The 17,592-nt window shown below is 36.2% G+C and overlaps 1 protein-coding gene across 1 annotated transcript; it reads right to left on the reverse strand.

Annotated features, from left to right (window-relative positions):
• Positions 1-4,031: 4,031 nt before the first annotated feature.
• LOC121375611 (amyloid protein-binding protein 2-like) lies at positions 4,032-17,592 on the reverse strand. The gene is made up of 9 exons (XM_041503154.1): positions 17,367-17,592; positions 15,939-16,190; positions 14,410-15,508; positions 13,780-13,904; positions 12,823-12,928; positions 11,375-11,579; positions 7,910-8,090; positions 6,939-7,111; positions 4,032-4,825 (listed from the first exon to the last, which is right to left on the reverse strand). Exons 1-9 carry the CDS (start codon positions 17,402-17,404, stop codon positions 4,551-4,553), a joined length of 2,454 nt encoding a protein of 817 aa, XP_041359088.1. The 5' UTR covers positions 17,405-17,592; the 3' UTR covers positions 4,032-4,550.

The following is a 17,592-nucleotide window of genomic DNA, read 5'->3' on the forward strand; positions in this document are numbered from 1 at the left end:
AATATAAGTGGCTGGCGACTAAAATATTATACTTTACTGGCCAGGAAAGAGTAAATTTAAACTTGCTTTGTAGAGCACTGATAAGACTTAAATGCAGCATTTGACAACATTTTTTCACTAACCGTTGGGCATGGCAATAGTAGTTATTTACTAGCCCAACATTGAATATCCCTAGCCGTGGGAGTGGGGCTACCATAATCTAGAAGTCCTGTACAGTAAGCACTGATTAATTTAATGGTAATGAAGCTCTAGTAGCCAACAAACGTTTACATTAATAACTAGGGTCAATGCCTTTGAGCACAACAATGACATTTCTAATTTCTACTCAACTGTAAGTCATAGTATATATTTTTTAAACAAATGCTGGTACAGAAATAAAAAATATTTCAGCTCTTCACGGCCTTCTAATGATCTAATGTATATAAAGTAAAGCTTATAATATATAAGATAAAACATTCACAGTTCACAGCTAGCTAATGGTAAAATAATGTAAAATAAGATCATACAAGTCAAAAATACATTCGAGTAACTTTAAATATATCACAGTCTTCTAATAAATTAATGTAAACTTAAGCTCATATTGTGTAACAAATATTTTCACAGCCAAAAATATACGTACATAATTGGGTCAAGGCGTTTGAACTGGTGTACATATTCAATGATATTGAATGCAAATTATTGCTTAATATGATATATTGTATTGGTAAATTAATAAAATGGTACTTTTAAATGTGATGCCCATTTTGTTTCATCCTGTTGAATCTTCCTTGTTATTTGCTGATAGTTACATAATACTTAACGCATCACTTCAAGTCTTTCTTTTAATACTGAAGAATGAGCATACTGGTCTGTTGATTTTTATGTTTTTTAGTCCCCTACTGGTCCAACCGGAGAGGCCTATAGATTTTAATTGTCCTGTTTTTGTCTGTCTGTGTCTGTTTGTCTGTCCCTGCTAATTTTCCTAATGTTTTTTTTTTTATCACAATGTGGTGAATGCCTCAAGATATTTTGTTTTGTTACAGCTCATGTTTGACTTTAATGGTGATTTACCCATTTTTCACAGAGTTATGGCCCCTTAATTTAGGAGTACGAATGTTTGTTACTTGTTAAACTGTAAGTAATGGTGCATTAGATATGTATCTTTCCAACACATACAGCTCATATTTCATGACATTTTCATTTTAAAATAAAGCTAAATAAATATATTATAAATTATAGTATAAATGCAGAAACATATAATATATCACAATATCTTTTGCATATCAAATGATGTAATAACAAAAACAATATAGCTAATAAATCACTCTAAACAACTTAAAGGCATATTGTCACAGACCACTGACCTATTTAACGGTCTAACAAAGTATTACCTGAACAAAAATAATTTTATTTGTCCCTAAATGTACTTTATTCAACCATCTTCATAACCACCATACTCCATTTCTTAATGAGATTTTGTAAAAATAATTGAGTTATGGCAATGGTCCATAATTCAAAAACTAAAATTGCCAAGAGTGATGACATGGATTTCACTCCCATCATGGTTCAGTTAAGGTGATGCGATAGCTAGATTTGGGTTTCCAACAATTAATGTAATTTTTATTTATTATCCATTTTTACAGAAACAAGGTCCTTAAATCCGTGACAGTATGCCTTTAATAAACAAACAGTTTAGCCCTGATAACAGTTTGTAAGATTATAAAATTATACTGCCATACAACATACAATGTAATTTAGAAACTCCTTTCCAGTGAAAAAGAAACAAATCTACTAATGGCACTGGCATTGTTAATTTTTTGCTAGATACCACAAAATACAAAATAAACTATTTGTTATTTGTGCTAAAGTATCGCTAATGCATTAATAAGCTATATATGGCACAAAGAAAGGAACACATTTGTTTACTTATATTTGTGTTTATATCCAGTTACGGTTGAAGCATGTGGTTCTGGTCACATACCTCAGCTATATGGGGTTTCCAGAACATGTTAATGGTTAGTAGTTAAATATGTTGCTTTAGTGAACTTGTACCTGTAAAATGAGCCCTGTTCTCCCAAATGTTGGAGCTGATACTGAGATACAAACCTGGCACCCATCAGGCTTAAACATGATGGCTTAACCATTTAAACTTCTTTTCTTGTTATTAAAGGCACAACTGATATTAACTTAACATATCAAGATATTTTCTTTTGGCACAGTAATATTCGTGGTGAACATGACTCACAACTCACATTGTGAAAATAAACCACTTCTGGATTTACTCCAAATTATCATGCAAAACAGGTGTGGATCCAGGGGGTGTCAAGGAGTTTGCATTCCCCTGCTCATGACAAAAAATATTTCCCCATTATTTTAAAGTGTATTCACAACTAATATACAATTTCCATTTAAGTAGTTGCAGGCAACCCCACTAAGAATCCTGGATCCAGACCTGCAGTGATGATGAAATGATATCAAGACTTGTATACATGTAATTTACATATACATGTACAAATACAAAATGTAGTATTCCAAATAGTTGTAGCAGAACAATGACACATTTTTACTAAAAAGTGTGATACTGAAAAATGGGTTACATACTAAGTACTTTTGATAAAATGCCACATTATATTTCTTATTAGGCCCTACATGTATACTAAAATACTCTTCATATAGTTATATGGTGTATGTATACTTCAAAAGGCACAGGAATGTACCAGAAAAACTCCCAAAGGATTTTGTTGGACAAAAATATAAAAGCCAGCAGTTAATATTTCTAAAATATTAAAACATAGGCCTTCATTCAAGGTTTTAATAATGTTTCCTTCACACAAATAGTAGGCCTAGCCTAAGTAGTTATCAGCAGATTAAAGCACTGGAGACCAGGGGTGGGAAAAAGCCCTTTTTTCCCCGGTCTGGGACCGATTCTCGATCTCTGAGACCGAAATTTTTTTTTAAAAACGCACGTTTGCCGGTCCCATTTTTGTCATTCTTGTCGGTCCGAAGCACCTGTCCATTTCTATTATTGGAACAAATTCCTATCGGTCAAGTGGACCGGCCAGCCCAGACATCGGTATCTCGTGCATGATTTAAAATAATAAATAAATAGTGGTCAATATGGCTGGTGTTTCAGACGTTTGTGATTTTAAAGTCTGCCCAAGTATATCGCCAGTCACTGAAGTCGGACCTACAGTAGTGTCAATCAACTGCCACTAGGCTAGACATTTGTCAAAGTCGCTGAGTCGGTCAAGAGATTACACAGACATTAACGATAGCACCATTCTTGGTTTAGAGAGCCATCAAGGTATTACACTCCAATTAAAACAAAGGACCCAGAATTTGCAACTGGTTACAATCAACACCTGTCAACACCTGTGTACGGAGCTCTGTCGGGTCGAGTGTCCTAGTCCGAAGCAAGAGGCTTTTGTGCAATACAAACTGCTTAAAATAGCATAAAATATAATGAAATAATCTATAAATGTATTTATTGTTGACTGTTCAATGTAGTGTATCCAATAATTATAAAGGATTTTAAAATTAACAAAAGGTTTCCACCTTTTTTTCAACAAGTGGGAGTGAGCAGAACAGCTACATGTACTGTAGAGGTCAAATTTCATCCAATCAGTGATGACGTTATTACTCTCTTTGTCTAAACGTGCTAGCTCAGGCTGTCAAACGCTTCAACGGTGCCATCTTTTATTAATTTTTAAGATACAGTACTGAATACTCGTACTTTTTATACATATATGGGAATTAAAATTCATAACTTTTATTCCTTTTTTATATTATTTATTCTATTATGTAAAATATATACAATTTGTGGTTTTTTTCACTGATCATATGTGATTAATTTTTATTTTGTGTATTTTTTCATGTTTATCGTTTCGCGTTCATGATTCAAGATAAAACTATACAAACATCACTGATTTTTTAAAAACTATTTGGCAAATATCGTTTTTTAAATGTTTTGTTTTTTTAATCCCCCCCCCCCAGTAGTGACGACATCAAGTGGGCCGATTGACAATTTTATTTTCCCCCACCCCTGCTGGGGACTCTGTTGAGGTCTTGTTTCTATTGTTTTATAAGAGTGAGCCATGGTAGTAAATCTAGAAGTACTAAACTCGCTTCTATCCATTACCATGGAGCTCGATCACCAGGTGTCTCACATCAGAACTAGAGTTACTGGTCTTGTTTCTATTCATCACCACTAGTAATGTTCAGAAGGGAGAATGCTCATTTATTCAATATGCAAGTGTTTGCCTTTCTGAATATACCCCATGTGTCGGAGTTACTGGTCTTGTTTTTGTTCATTGTCACCAGATATCTGATACTATAGTGCTAGACCCAGACTACCAACTGCCAGCACAAAGTTTGCCAACTTTCTGTTCTTGCTACTTCTATGACTGTCCAGTTACTAGTTTCGGTGCTCTTATAACTTGTTGTATAACTCATTAGTTATTAATCTGAGTGTACCAGTCGTACGTCAGGAGTTGGGGGGAAATTACAATGCAACCGTCGAGTTGGCCAACTTTATCGTGACAGTTGACAGTCTCAACCTAGCATAACTAGAGTTACTGGTCTTCTTTCTGTTCATCAGCATGCTGCAAAGCTTTCCGGACTCCGGTGACCCACCTGTCGAGGATGCTAATAAACTTGTTGTAGTTGATTGGTTGATCATCCAGTGTGTCGAGTGTTACCTCGGTGTCATGTTTTGGGTTCTCCGACAACCACTTTGACAGCTGAACGGATATCTTGTCCATCTCATCATTATCATTCACAGTTTGTAGAAGTGAGATGAGATTGTCATAGCATATATGCACCCACTTCAGATAAAAACCGGTTGATTCTGTAAATAAAAATAAACAATGATTTATTACATACTAAATTAAATGAAATCATCATGCCTGAAGATCTTTTATTAATTAGAATTCACAGATACTAGACTGAGTGGGTGCACTCCTTTCACTCTTCTGGAGAGCCAGAGTACTCTGCTCAGCAATGGAGTGAACGGGAACACTGTTCAGGACTTACTCTGCCTCTGCAAGACGACGACGTGGTGCAACCGGAAGATAAAATGGCGGACAATGCAAGGTTTGTGTTTTAGGAAAGTACAAATTACTAATTGGCTAGCCAAATGCAGGTATAAAAATTACAAGGACTAGTTAAACAACATAACCCCCAGTCAAAGAGGCAACATCATTATTCTGATTTACTGTAGTGTGTAAGTTAAAGCGTTTATTTTGTTTAATAATTGAAACGATCGAATGCTTGACCACAACAATAGAGGCAGCCATGTTGTTGAAGTAACTTCCTGTTCCAAAATTGTTCCTTTCGCTGTCCAGGACAGAACAGTTGGAACATGTCCAGGAGAGGTGAAAGGAGTGCACCAAGTGTATCGGTCTTCCCTGTTAGTGTGGAGTATATAATATGACAAGAAAACTTGATTCAATCTTTTACCCTGACTTGTGCTAATGATTAGCATCAGTCACTTTCGGGACGAGACATAGCCCAGTGGTAAAGCGCTCACTTGATGCGTGGTCGGTTTGGGATCGATCCCCGTCAGTGGGCCCATTGGGCTATTTCTCACTCCAGCCAGTGCACCACGACTGGTACCTCAAAGGCCATGGTATGTGCTGTCCTGTCTATGGGGTAGTGTATATAAAAGATCCCTTGCTGCTAATCGAAAAGAGTAGCCTATGAAGTGGCGACAGCGGGTTTCCTCCCTCAATATCTGTGTGGTCTTTAACCATATGTCCGACGCCATATAACCGTAAATAAAATGTGTTGAGTGCATTGTTAAATAAAACATTTCCTTCCTTCATTCACTTTCTAGCTTCAAGTGCATTCTAGCATAGAAGAGTTGAAATATAGCTCAATTGGTAGAAACCGGCCTCGGTGGCGTCGTGGTTAGGCCATCGGTCTTCAGGCTAGAAGGTACTGGGTTCGGATCCCTGTCGAGGCATGGGATTTTTAATCCAGATACCGACTCCAAACCCTGAGTGAGTGCTCCGCAAGGCTCAATGGGTAGGTGTAAACCACTTGCACCGACCAGTGATCCATAACTGGTTCAATAAAGGCCATGGTTTGTGCTATCCTGTCTTTGGGAAGAGCAAATAAAAGATCCCTTGCTGCTAATCGGAAGAGTAGCTCATGTAGTGGCAACAGCGGGGTTCCTCTCAAAATCTGTGTGGTCCTTAACCATATGTCTGACGCCATATAACTGTAAATAAAATGTGTTGAGTGCGTCGTTAAATAAAACATTTCTTTCTTTTTCTTTCAATTGGTAGAGTGCTCGCCTAAAATGCTTTGATTATAGGATCAAACTGCTTGGTGGATCCATTCTCCGATTGTTTATTTTCACCATCCTAACCAGTGCCTTACGAGTAGTATATCAAAGGTTGTGGCATGTGTTGTCCTTTTTGTCGGAAAGTGCACAGAAAAGATTCTTTACTACTATGTAGTGTGTTTCCTCTAAGACTGCATGTTAGAATTCTCAAATGTTTCACATCCAATAGCCGATGATTTATAAATTAATGTGCTCTAGTGGTGTCATTAAACATTTTAAAAACTTTCTAGTGACTTGAAATATACACTGATTACTTCCTCTTTAGCTAGAGCTTATTGCCATAAGCAGTTTTGAAAACATTTAGTGTTGGCAAAAAATTTACTTTTTTTTCTCTTCTGATTTATGGTTATGAAGCTATGTATCCATAATTCAGAGTTAACAAAAATATCAATAGCAAGTGTGATATGACAACTAGATTGGCTGTAAAAAAATTATTTAAAATTGGGTCCCCATTTATTCTTTGGCAAATGAGTCTTATTTATAGATAGAATCATGACCTTGGCAACAGCCTGCTAAGACTGGAAAGGCTGACCAGTTCATATTTACAACACTTACAGATGTATTTTATTTCACAACTATCATGACAGTTTGTTATGAAGATATACATGCTTACCAACTGTGTTAACAACATGTGTCAAAAGGGAAATGGCCTGCTTGGGTTTTTTCTGACTTGTGTAGAAGGTGCCAAGTGTTGCCATGGACAACAACACATAGTTGCTATTGGCTGGCTGACACAGCTTCATGTATTCAATACTTTTCAACATGTTTTCTTCAGCTGCTCCCAGTCTGAAACATAGCATCATGTATAATGTACAGTGGAAGTGGCATTTGTGTATGTACAAACCACCCATCCACCCACCAGCCTATTCATTGACCTATCCAACATATACAAATCCCATCCACCCACCCAAGAAACCACCCGCATAAATAAATAACCACCCATCTATCCTTCCATCAATCCAACCACCCACCCGTCCACCCATCCAACAATTCATCCACCCACCCAATAAAGCATCCACCCATCCATCCATACATCCACTTACTGATGTCAATCAATTCTGAAACATTGATGTTACGATTAATTCCCCCAATACTCGGTAAAAAATCAATAGCTACAGCCTTGGTATAATCTATCTTTTGAATTTAAACATAGCATAGTAAATTAAAATCACAACCACATTTAATTGTTAATTTAATTAAGTGGTATTCAACATACTTTTTAATTCATTAATTACAGAACATTATCCTGGATTCTGAAATACATTAACCTTTACAGATGTGACATGTTGGTCTGGGGGAAAAAAGTTAATAATAACTTTTAATAATTAAATTGTGGTTCCCAAAAGTATTTAACTCGCTTTTGCTCATCAAGATACATTTGACAACCACTTGTAAGACAAATCGTCTCTAACTGGTACTCATGTATTATTCTCTATATCAACACAGAATTCAAACATCCATTCATCCATCAACCACTCAACAAACCCCCCACCCAAATATGAATGCATTTTGAACACAATCTTGTACAGCGATGGACTGTCTTGACTACAAACGAGAGAACTCGTTAAGAAGTCATTAACCTACTTTTCCATCTTCGCGTATATCTGTCCGAGCAGTGCATACAGCTGAGCAGCCCGCAGACTGACCGGCCCGTAGTGCTCTGTGACAATACTCAGTGCCAGCTTCGCCTCGGCTTCCGACCAACTCAGGGTCGTGTCCTGGACCTCGGTCAGGTCGTGAACCGCCTTCCACTGTAAGGACAACGCTAAAACACAACAAAGTCAACTGCAGTAAATCTGCATATATTTATTTTACATGCATGCCTTGTGTACTGGGTCCCGTTCCACAAAGCGATCTTAGCGCTAAGATCACCGTAAGTGCATATGTTAGCTGTGCAGTTACGGTGAGCTTAGGGCTAAGATCGCTTCGTGGAACGGGGCCCTGCTAGGTAAATGTATGCTTAATGAAACTCAGCTATTGGCTGGGAGAATGGATTTTAATTTCTTAAGAGAGAACCATGCACAATTTTAGCTGCCACATGTTTGCATTTTTTTTTTAACCTGTTTTTTTTCCACGATTGTGTGTGTAGGAAGATATTTGACATTGGGTTGATTCGATTTTCTCAGAGCCACACTGGTATTGCCATAATGTGTTATTGATATGAGTGTGAATGCAGAGAATGTGTGTAGAAATGTTTAAAATGACATTTATTAAAATTGCTCACCATGGTCTATTATTGTTATTATTATTTTCTCAACAGTAATATTACTGATACACTTAAAGAATATGTGCAGGAAGATCTTTAACATGGTGTTTACTTCTTTTTTTCCCCCAGTGGTACAAGTAATCTGTTATATCAATGTGTGAGCACTTACAGAATGTGTTCAGAAAGATATTTAACATGGTGTTTACTTTCTTTTCTCCCACTGGTACAAGTAATCTGTTATATCAGTGTGTGAGCACTTACAGAATGTGTTCAGAAAGATATTTAACATGGTGTTTACTTTCTTTTCTCCCACTGGTACAAGTAATCTGTTATATCAGTGTGTGAGCACTTACAGAATGTGTTCAGAAAGATATTTAACATGGTGTTTACTTTCTTTTCTCCCACTGGTACAAGTAATCTGTCATATCAATGTGTGAGCACTTACAGAATGTATTCAGAAAGATATTTAACATGGTGTTTACTTTCTTTTTTCCCACTGGTACAAGTAATCTGTCATATCAATGTGTGAGCACTTACAGAATGTGTTCAGAAAGATATTTAACATGGTGTTTACTTTCTTTTCTCCCACTGGTACAAGTAATCTGTCATATCAATGTGTGAGCACTTACAGAATGTGTTCAGAAAGATATTTAACATGGTGTTTACTTTCTTTTCTCCCACTGGTACAAGTAATCTGTCATATCAATGTGTGAGCACTTACAGAATGTGTTCAGAAAGATATTTAACATGGTGTTTACTTTCTTTTCTCCCACTGGTACAAGTAATCTGTTATATCAATGTGTGAGCACTTACAGAATGTGTTCAGAAAGATATTTAACATGGTGTTTACTTTCTTTTCTCCCACTGGTACAAGTAATCTGTTATATCAGTGTGTGAGCACTTACAGAATGTGTTCAGAAAGATATTTAACATGGTGTTTACTTTCTTTTCTCCCACTGGTACAAGTAATCTGTCATATCAATGTGTGAGCACTTACAGAATGTGTTCAGAAAGATATTTAACATGGTGTTTACTTTCTTTTCTCCCACTGGTACAAGTAATCTGTCATATCAATGTGTGAGCACTTACAGAATGTGTTCAGAAAGATATTTAACATGGTGTTTACTTTCTTTTCTCCCACTGGTACAAGTAATCTGTTATATCAGTGTGTGAGCACTTACAGAATGTGTTCAGAAAGATATTTAACATGGTGTTTACTTTCTTTTCTCCCACTGGTACAAGTAATCTGTTATATCAATGTGTGAGCACTTACAGAATGTGTTCAGAAAGATATTTAACATGGTGTTTACTTTCTTTTCTCCCACTGGTACAAGTAATCTGTTATATCAGTGTGTGAGCACTTACAGAATGTGTTCAGAAAGATATTTAACATGGTGTTTACTTTCTTTTCTCCCACTGGTACAAGTAATCTGTTATATCAATGTGTGAGCACTTACAGAATGTGTGCAGGAAGATCTTTAACATGGTGTTTACTTCTTTTTTTTCCCCCACTGGTACAAGTAATCTGTCATATCAATGTGTGAGCACTTACAGAATGTGTTCAGAAAGATATTTAACATGGTGTTTACTTTCTTTTCTCCCACTGGTACAAGTAATCTGTTATATCAATGTGTGAGCACTTACAGAATGTGTTCAGAAAGATATTTAACATGGTGTTTACTTTCTTTTCTCCCACTGGTACAAGTAATCTGTTATATCAGTGTGTGAGCACTTACAGAATGTGTTCAGAAAGATATTTAACATGGTGTTTACTTTCTTTTCTCCCACTGGTACAAGTAATCTGTTATATCAATGTGTGAGCACTTACAGAATGTGTGCAGGAAGATCTTTAACATGGTGTTTACTTCTTTTTTTCCCCCCACTGGTACAAGTAATCTGTCATATCAATGTGTGAGCACTTACAGAATGTGTTCAGAAAGATATTTAACATGGTGTTTACTTTCTTTTCTCCCACTGTTACAAGTAATCTGTTATATCAATGTGTGAGCACTTACAGAATGTGTTCAGAAAGATATTTAACATGGTGTTTACTTTCTTTTCTCCCACTGGTACAAGTAATCTGTTATATCAATGTGTGAGCACTTACAGAATGTGTTCAGAAAGATATTTAACATGGTGTTTACTTTCTTTTCTCCCACTGGTACAAGTAATCTGTTATATCAATGTGTGAGCACTTACAGAATGTATTCAGAAAGATATTTAACATGGTGTTTACTTTCTTTTCTCCCACTGGTACAAGTAATCTGTCATATCAATGTGTGAGTACTTACAGAATGTGTTCAGAAAGATATTTAACATGGTGTTTACTTTCTTTTCTCCCACTGGTACAAGTAATCTGTTATATCAGTGTGTGAGCACTTACAGAATGTGTTCAGAAAGATATTTAACATGGTGTTTACTTTCTTTTCTCCCACTGGTACAAGTAATCTGTTATATCAATGTGTGAGCACTTACAGAATGTGTTCAGAAAGATATTTAACATGGTGTTTACTTTCTTTTCTCCAACTGGTACAAGTAATCTGTTATATCAATGTGTGAGCACTTACAGAATGTGTTCAGAAAGATATTTAACATGGTGTTTACTTTCTTTTTTCCCACTGGTACAAGTAATCTGTCATATCAATGTGTGAGCACTTACAGAATGTGTTCAGAAAGATATTTAACATGGTGTTTACTTTCTTTTTTCCCACTGGTACAAGTAATCTGTTATATCAATGTGTGAGCACTTACAGAATGTGTTCAGAAAGATATTTAACATGGTGTTTACTTTCTTTTTTCCCACTGGTACAAGTAATCTGTCATATCAATGTGTGAGCACTTACAGAATGTGTGCAGGAAGATGCCTAACATGGGATGACTTTGTGGCAGCAGAGACCTGGCAATGCGAATGGCTTCCATGGCGTGTTGGTAGTGCTCGCTGGAGTCGAACTGCTGCACCACCATCAATGCCTTGCTGACTGCTCGGTGAGCCAGAGCCTGCTGCAGGGTTTCATGGCCGTATATCTTCTGTGAGAGCTCGAGAGCTTTCTGAAACACAAGGACACAGCTAAGTGCATTTCATTTCAACTTATTTTTGTGCTTATAATCCAATTAAGGTTCAAGCATGCTGTCCTAGACACATAGCTCAGCTATCTGGGTTGTCTGTCCAGGACAGTGGGTTAGTTGTTAGTTGGTTAGTGAGAGTGAAGAGGGTGTAGTGGCCTTAAGAACTTGCTCTGGGTTGGAGCCAGTACCAGGCTGCAAACCCTGTACCTACCAGCCTGTAGTCCGATGGTTTAACCACTGCGCCACTGAGACCGGTAGCTGAGTGCATCAAGAATCTCCTTGTAGGAGACAGGGGTAGGGGGAGGCAACTCAGAAAAAAACTTTTGTTTTGTTTAACGACAACATTAGAGTACATTGATTTATTAATCATCGGCTATTGCATGTCAAACATGGTAATTCTGACATATAGTCATCAGAGGAAACCAAGGCCTGTACCTGTACATGTAGCTGGAGGCAGGGGCAGGGGCAGGGGCAGGGGCAGGGGAAGGGGCAGGGGGAGGCAACTCAGAATTATTGTTTTCAGAACAATGTCTGTTTTCTTTAGAGAGACGAGATGTAGCCCAAGTGTTTGCTTGATGGGGGGTCAGTTTGGGATTGTGCCCTGTCGGTTGGGCTAGTTCTCATTTCAGCCAGTACACCATTACTGGTTTAACAAAGGCCGTGGTATGTGCTATCCTGTCTGTGGTATGATGTATATACATGTAAAAGATTTCTTACTATTAATTCAAAAATGTAGTGGGTTTCCTCTCTACGAGTCACTATATGTCAAAATTACAAAATGTTTGACATCCAACAACCGATGATTAATAATTCAATGTGCTCTAGTTTCAATTGTTTGTTTTTTTGTCTAGTTGACGAAGAACCTATATTATATATTAGTTGCTCTATTTTTACTACCCCTCCTTGTTATGTAAGACTAGATAAGACTAGACTGTGAATAAGAACAAAAGAGTAAACAGATGAAAATATATGCATGTAAATTTCACTTTGTTCACATTCATCCTCAAGTTTTTAAATTTATACTCACAAATTATTTTCATTGCAGATACGTAGTGCAGATACCAAGGGATGTTTGCAAAAGTTTCATGTGGTAAAATTTTAATAACGTCCTTGCCAGTTACACTATATACTACTACAGATTAATTACATAATTTACGAAGGTGTTTAACAAAGTAACATATTTTGAAACATGAGTATGACAATAATAAGAAAAATGGAAACATACAAAAGCTATTTTAACACCAGCTTGATCCTGTAGAAACTCATTTGAGAAGTGACAGAAGTGAATCAGGGCTTTCAAATACAGTGGATGATGCTTTCCAAAATGCAGTCTGGAAAGAATATGTCAGAATAAAATTAACGGATACAAACACATGTAATCAAACTTTTTCTTTTTCTTTAACACTTTTTTTAACATAACCAAACAAAGTGGATTTAATAATAATTAAGTCACCAAATATACATACATAATCAATGTTGACAATCCACACAGAGAAGGTGACATGAAGAATAATTATATTATTATTAATCAAAGGCAATGTTCATGTACCCATCTATGTATAGGTATTTGAGTACTGTACATGTTGATTCATGCATATGTCTGCGATTTCATATAAAATGAATAAGGATAGAATACTTCATAGTAATCTTGGGTGAGCTGTCCAAAACTAACCAGCCAACAATTGATATGGGAATATTTTTGTTTTAAAAGCCTAAAATTTATTTTTATGATGAGTGATTTAAATACGAAACATCTTAAAATAATGGATGATGGAGGGTGATTCAGAATCCCAATTTATGCTGTGATTATAGCAGTTAAAATTCTAAACTACATATGTATAATCAATAATATACAGCATTATAGATGTTCAGACTCCATATTTTAACCTGAATCCATAATAATTCCAGAATATAAAACATCATGGTGCCAAGATTATAAAGCCTGTATACTCTGTCTGAAAGCCTCTCAAAATTGCAAGAGCAAAAGTTTTGTAAGGATACATTTGTGTAGTTTTGCGTAACAAATTTTTCGTATAGGGGAATTGAGTTTGTGACATCATTTATATGGTCATGACGGATTACCTAAAAACGAAATGGGTTTCCTGAATTTGTTTTTGCATAACCCGTAAATACATGTAGTTTATGCAAATGTTGAATTCTCAGAGGCCTGGTAGTGACTAACCTTGCAAGCTGGACACAATGAACAGCCAGCATCTCAGCTCGTTTGACCTGCCATCTGCTGGTGTATGCCATTGTCGCTGTACACAGTGTGTGTATTATCTGTACCCAGTTGGTGTCCTGGACCTCCTAAACAAGCAAGTACCCAGAAAATAAAATAGAGATGAAAATGACCACTGATTAAAAATCAAGAAAAGTTTTAAAAGTTTTAAAATTACTGTAAACTTTTTATTTTAGAACAAGTACAGGAACCATTTTCAGGAAGCATAAAAATCCAGAATTCCCGAAATTAATGAAGGATTTTCATCTCTGGTAAAACAAATAAAAGTCCTTTTAAAATGTACATGTTCATAAGATTTTATAGATGCAATGACAGCTTCTTGGTTAAAAATGTAATGACAAAATCATAAATGTTAAATTGACAAATCCTCGTAATTCAGCTTCTCCAGAAAGAAATGTTTGCCTTGTTCAAAACATAGTTTTAAACCACTTGTAATATCTTACAAAACTATGCACTGAAAGTAAGGTATTTGATAGTCTAGATGATTAAACCCACTATAAGGTTGTGTATCACTATATATAAAACATAATGACCAAATACATTTATAAAAATGAAAAACTAAATCAAACATACAAGAAGAGCTCTGTTGGCCCAGCCAAAAGCTGATGTGATTGCTCCCTGTTCTAGCAGCATGTGACTCAATTCCCCATACAACTCACTCTCCTTCACTATGTTCTGTCCAAAAGACATCTGAGAAATAGTCCAGGTCATCTGGATGGCACAAAAATAGGCGTCTGCTGCACCAGTCAAGTTATAGTTCCTGTTCCTCAGGTGCATTAACTTGACGCAGCATCTGTACTTGGCCACCCAGGTTTCAATATTGGGATTTGAGTTGAGGAAATCCAGTAATATATGGGCAATGTATTCAGCTTCAGAGAAATGTTCATATTCTGTTAAAAAATCAATAAGCTGAAAGCCTGTGTTCACAATCTGATCCAGCATATCCAAATTCTTGGCTATTTTAACAGTATCCACAAGTGACTGGAAGGAATCAGTTATCTCCTTCACTAAATCAACTTCAGCCTTCCTGAGAATTGTGAAATATTTGAAATACAGATGATAAGTATTTGGTTTACTGAGAATGTCATGTAACATTTCACACATGCACAACTCAAATCCATTTGGAAGCTGCTTCTGCCTCACCAAAGCAGCAACAAATTCTAGTTTCTTCATTTTCTGTAAAACTCTTTTTTCATCCTGCAGCTGTTCATCATCTTCAGGATATTTTGACTGCTTCAACAACTCCCTGTGACTCTCTGGAAGGACTATGAGTGACTTGAAGTTGTCAGGTGTTGGGACCCACTGATGGATGAATCCTTTAATTAATGTCATATTCATGGACGTTTGGCTATTGGAACTTGTGCCTGAAGATTCTAAGTCCAGTTCTGGCTGATCATCACTAGACTCTCTTTCTGGGTCACTATCATTATTTGTGTCTTTATCAGAACCAGTGTTTTCTGGCACTGTTGCTGCTTGATTCTTTTCAGTAATAGCTGGAAGTGGCTCATATTTTGGATATTTAATATCTTCTGATTGACTCGGGCTTCGAAAATGTGTATTTTGAGATGATGGCCGATGAATGACAGTGTTATCCAAAAAGTCTAAAAGCATACGGTATCTTTGTTTGACCTCAACTTCAGCATCTGGATTCTTCAATGATGCTTGAAAATACCTACACATAAAATTAAGTTAATCCACAGACTTAAAAATAAATTTCATACCATTAAAAGTTTTCAAGTATTATAATAATACTAATAACAAAATAAAAAGAAATTATTTAAGTAAATGAAAGAAACGGCTTCTGTATGAAGCTAAACTGTGATGGAACACTGAACATTATTTGCTCTGAATTAAAAAGTTAATAAAACAGGATGAATATATATACATTAGAACAAACTAAATTCTGAGAGAAATATTTAGGCCCTAAATAAGTGTGTATGAGATTCACAATGTTTCTTTATGTCCAAATAAAGAACAAATAGTTACAGTTCTAAGTAAAATATTACAAATATATCACGCATATCAAGGTTTACCACGCGTATTGTGTTACTCTTGTAAATTTATAAAAATGTCAATGAAGTACAATTATAACAAATGCTCACCTAAACCAATCTGTACTGGCAGGTTTTGTTGGTAGTATGTCTATGAGAATTCGGGCTCTGTCTCCTGGACTGGCCCCAGTTTGTATTTTCTCCTCATCCTCCTTATTCACGACCCCAGCAGCCAACAAAGTAGGCAAAATGTGTTCAACTTTAATCTCTTGAATTAAAGCAATCCGATTCACCTTTAATCGCATCTTATTTTGTTGTTGGATTCCTGACACAGGTGCCGATACTGAAGGTGGTTGCACATACCTTTATAAAAAAAAAAATATATATATATATATATACAGTGAAAGGTGTCCCTCTAAATCGGACACCCATGGGACCAAGACAAATGTTCGGTTTTAAGAGGGAAGGAAGGAAATGTTTTATTTAACAACACACTCAACACATTTCATTTACAGTTAGATGGCATCAGACATATGGCCAAGGACCACAGATATAGAGAGGAAACCTGCTGTCGCCACTTCATGGGCTACTCTTTTTGATTAGCAACAAGGGATCTTTTATATACACCATCCCACAGACAGGATAGTACATACCACAGCCTTTGTTACACTAGTTGTGGAGCACTGGCTGGAATGAGAAATAGCCCAATGGGTTCACCGACGTTTATTGATCCTAAACCGACCGCGCATCAAGCGAGCGCTTTACCACTGGGCTATGTCCCACCCCGGTTTTAAGAGGGATTCAGTTTAGAGAGGTTAAGTTCTGTACTGGTTTTTAAAAAGTCTTGTTTTGAGGGAATTCAGGTCTTGATAGGTTTTACTGTACCGGTATATATATATATATATATATATATATATATATATATATATATATATATATACACACACACACACATATATACACACATTTTTCTGTGATTACTTCATTCCACTGAAATTTTTTATTCTGAATTTATATAACCTACTTTTTTTCAATTTCATATTTCTTCAAACAGACATAACCATTCGAGTGAAATATGGTTGATTTTATAGATTGGACTAACAAATTGGTTCAAAATAACCCGAGAGGTTTTCGACCTACCAGCACTTAATATAAGGGTTTTAATAAATGGAAAATTCTGGACTTTGTCCTTGGTTCGAGCGACAAACATTCAAGCCAATGAGATTCTACTGTATATATCTCTCTCTCTCTCTCTCTCACATACATACACAGACCCACACACACACTTACGCACACACATACGCAAACACACACACACACACACACAGACACACACGAACATAATCAATAATGCATGTCAATATATTTTTCGAATGTAACATTGGTGATATACTGCCATTCACGTCAAGTAAAAGTATTTTTTTTATAGTTCTAAAAGAAAAAGAACAAATATTGAAAATAAAAGGAGCATCTTATGACATCACAAATAACGCACTGTATTAATTTGTAGGAGAAAGAAGACCAAGTAAGATATCTCACCTATTTATAACATATGTACCTCGTCGTTCATATGCCATTTCAAAAACTGAAAAGCGTCAAAAGTCCACAGTTACTGTTAGTACACCTATGTGATTACTAGTATACACGAGCAATGTTTATTGGAAATTCAGCCATTGATAAACAATTCTGGATCCAAGGAGGTCTTGATTATTTTGCCCGTTTTGAATATCCCTTTGCTTTACTGAGGTCTGTTTAGAAATCGAGG

This window comes from Gigantopelta aegis, chromosome 6, assembly GCF_016097555.1.
Source record: "Gigantopelta aegis isolate Gae_Host chromosome 6, Gae_host_genome, whole genome shotgun sequence".
NCBI lineage: Eukaryota > Metazoa > Mollusca > Gastropoda > Neomphalida > Peltospiridae > Gigantopelta > Gigantopelta aegis.

What these genes read in the sequence shown, in the direction of transcription:
- LOC121375611 (XM_041503154.1), bottom strand. Translation starts at nt 17,404, where the DNA reads ATGGCATATGAACGACGAGGTACATATGTTATAAATAG. An exon ending in GCCAGTACAGATTGGTTTAG is followed by an intron (nt 15,509 to 15,938) that starts GTGAGCATTTGT and finishes TTTTATGTGTAG; the next exon opens with GTATTTTCAAGCATCATTGA. An exon ending in ACATGTTGTTAACACAGTTG is followed by an intron (nt 4,826 to 6,938) that starts GTAAGCATGTAT and finishes TTTTATTTACAG; the next exon opens with AATCAACCGGTTTTTATCTG.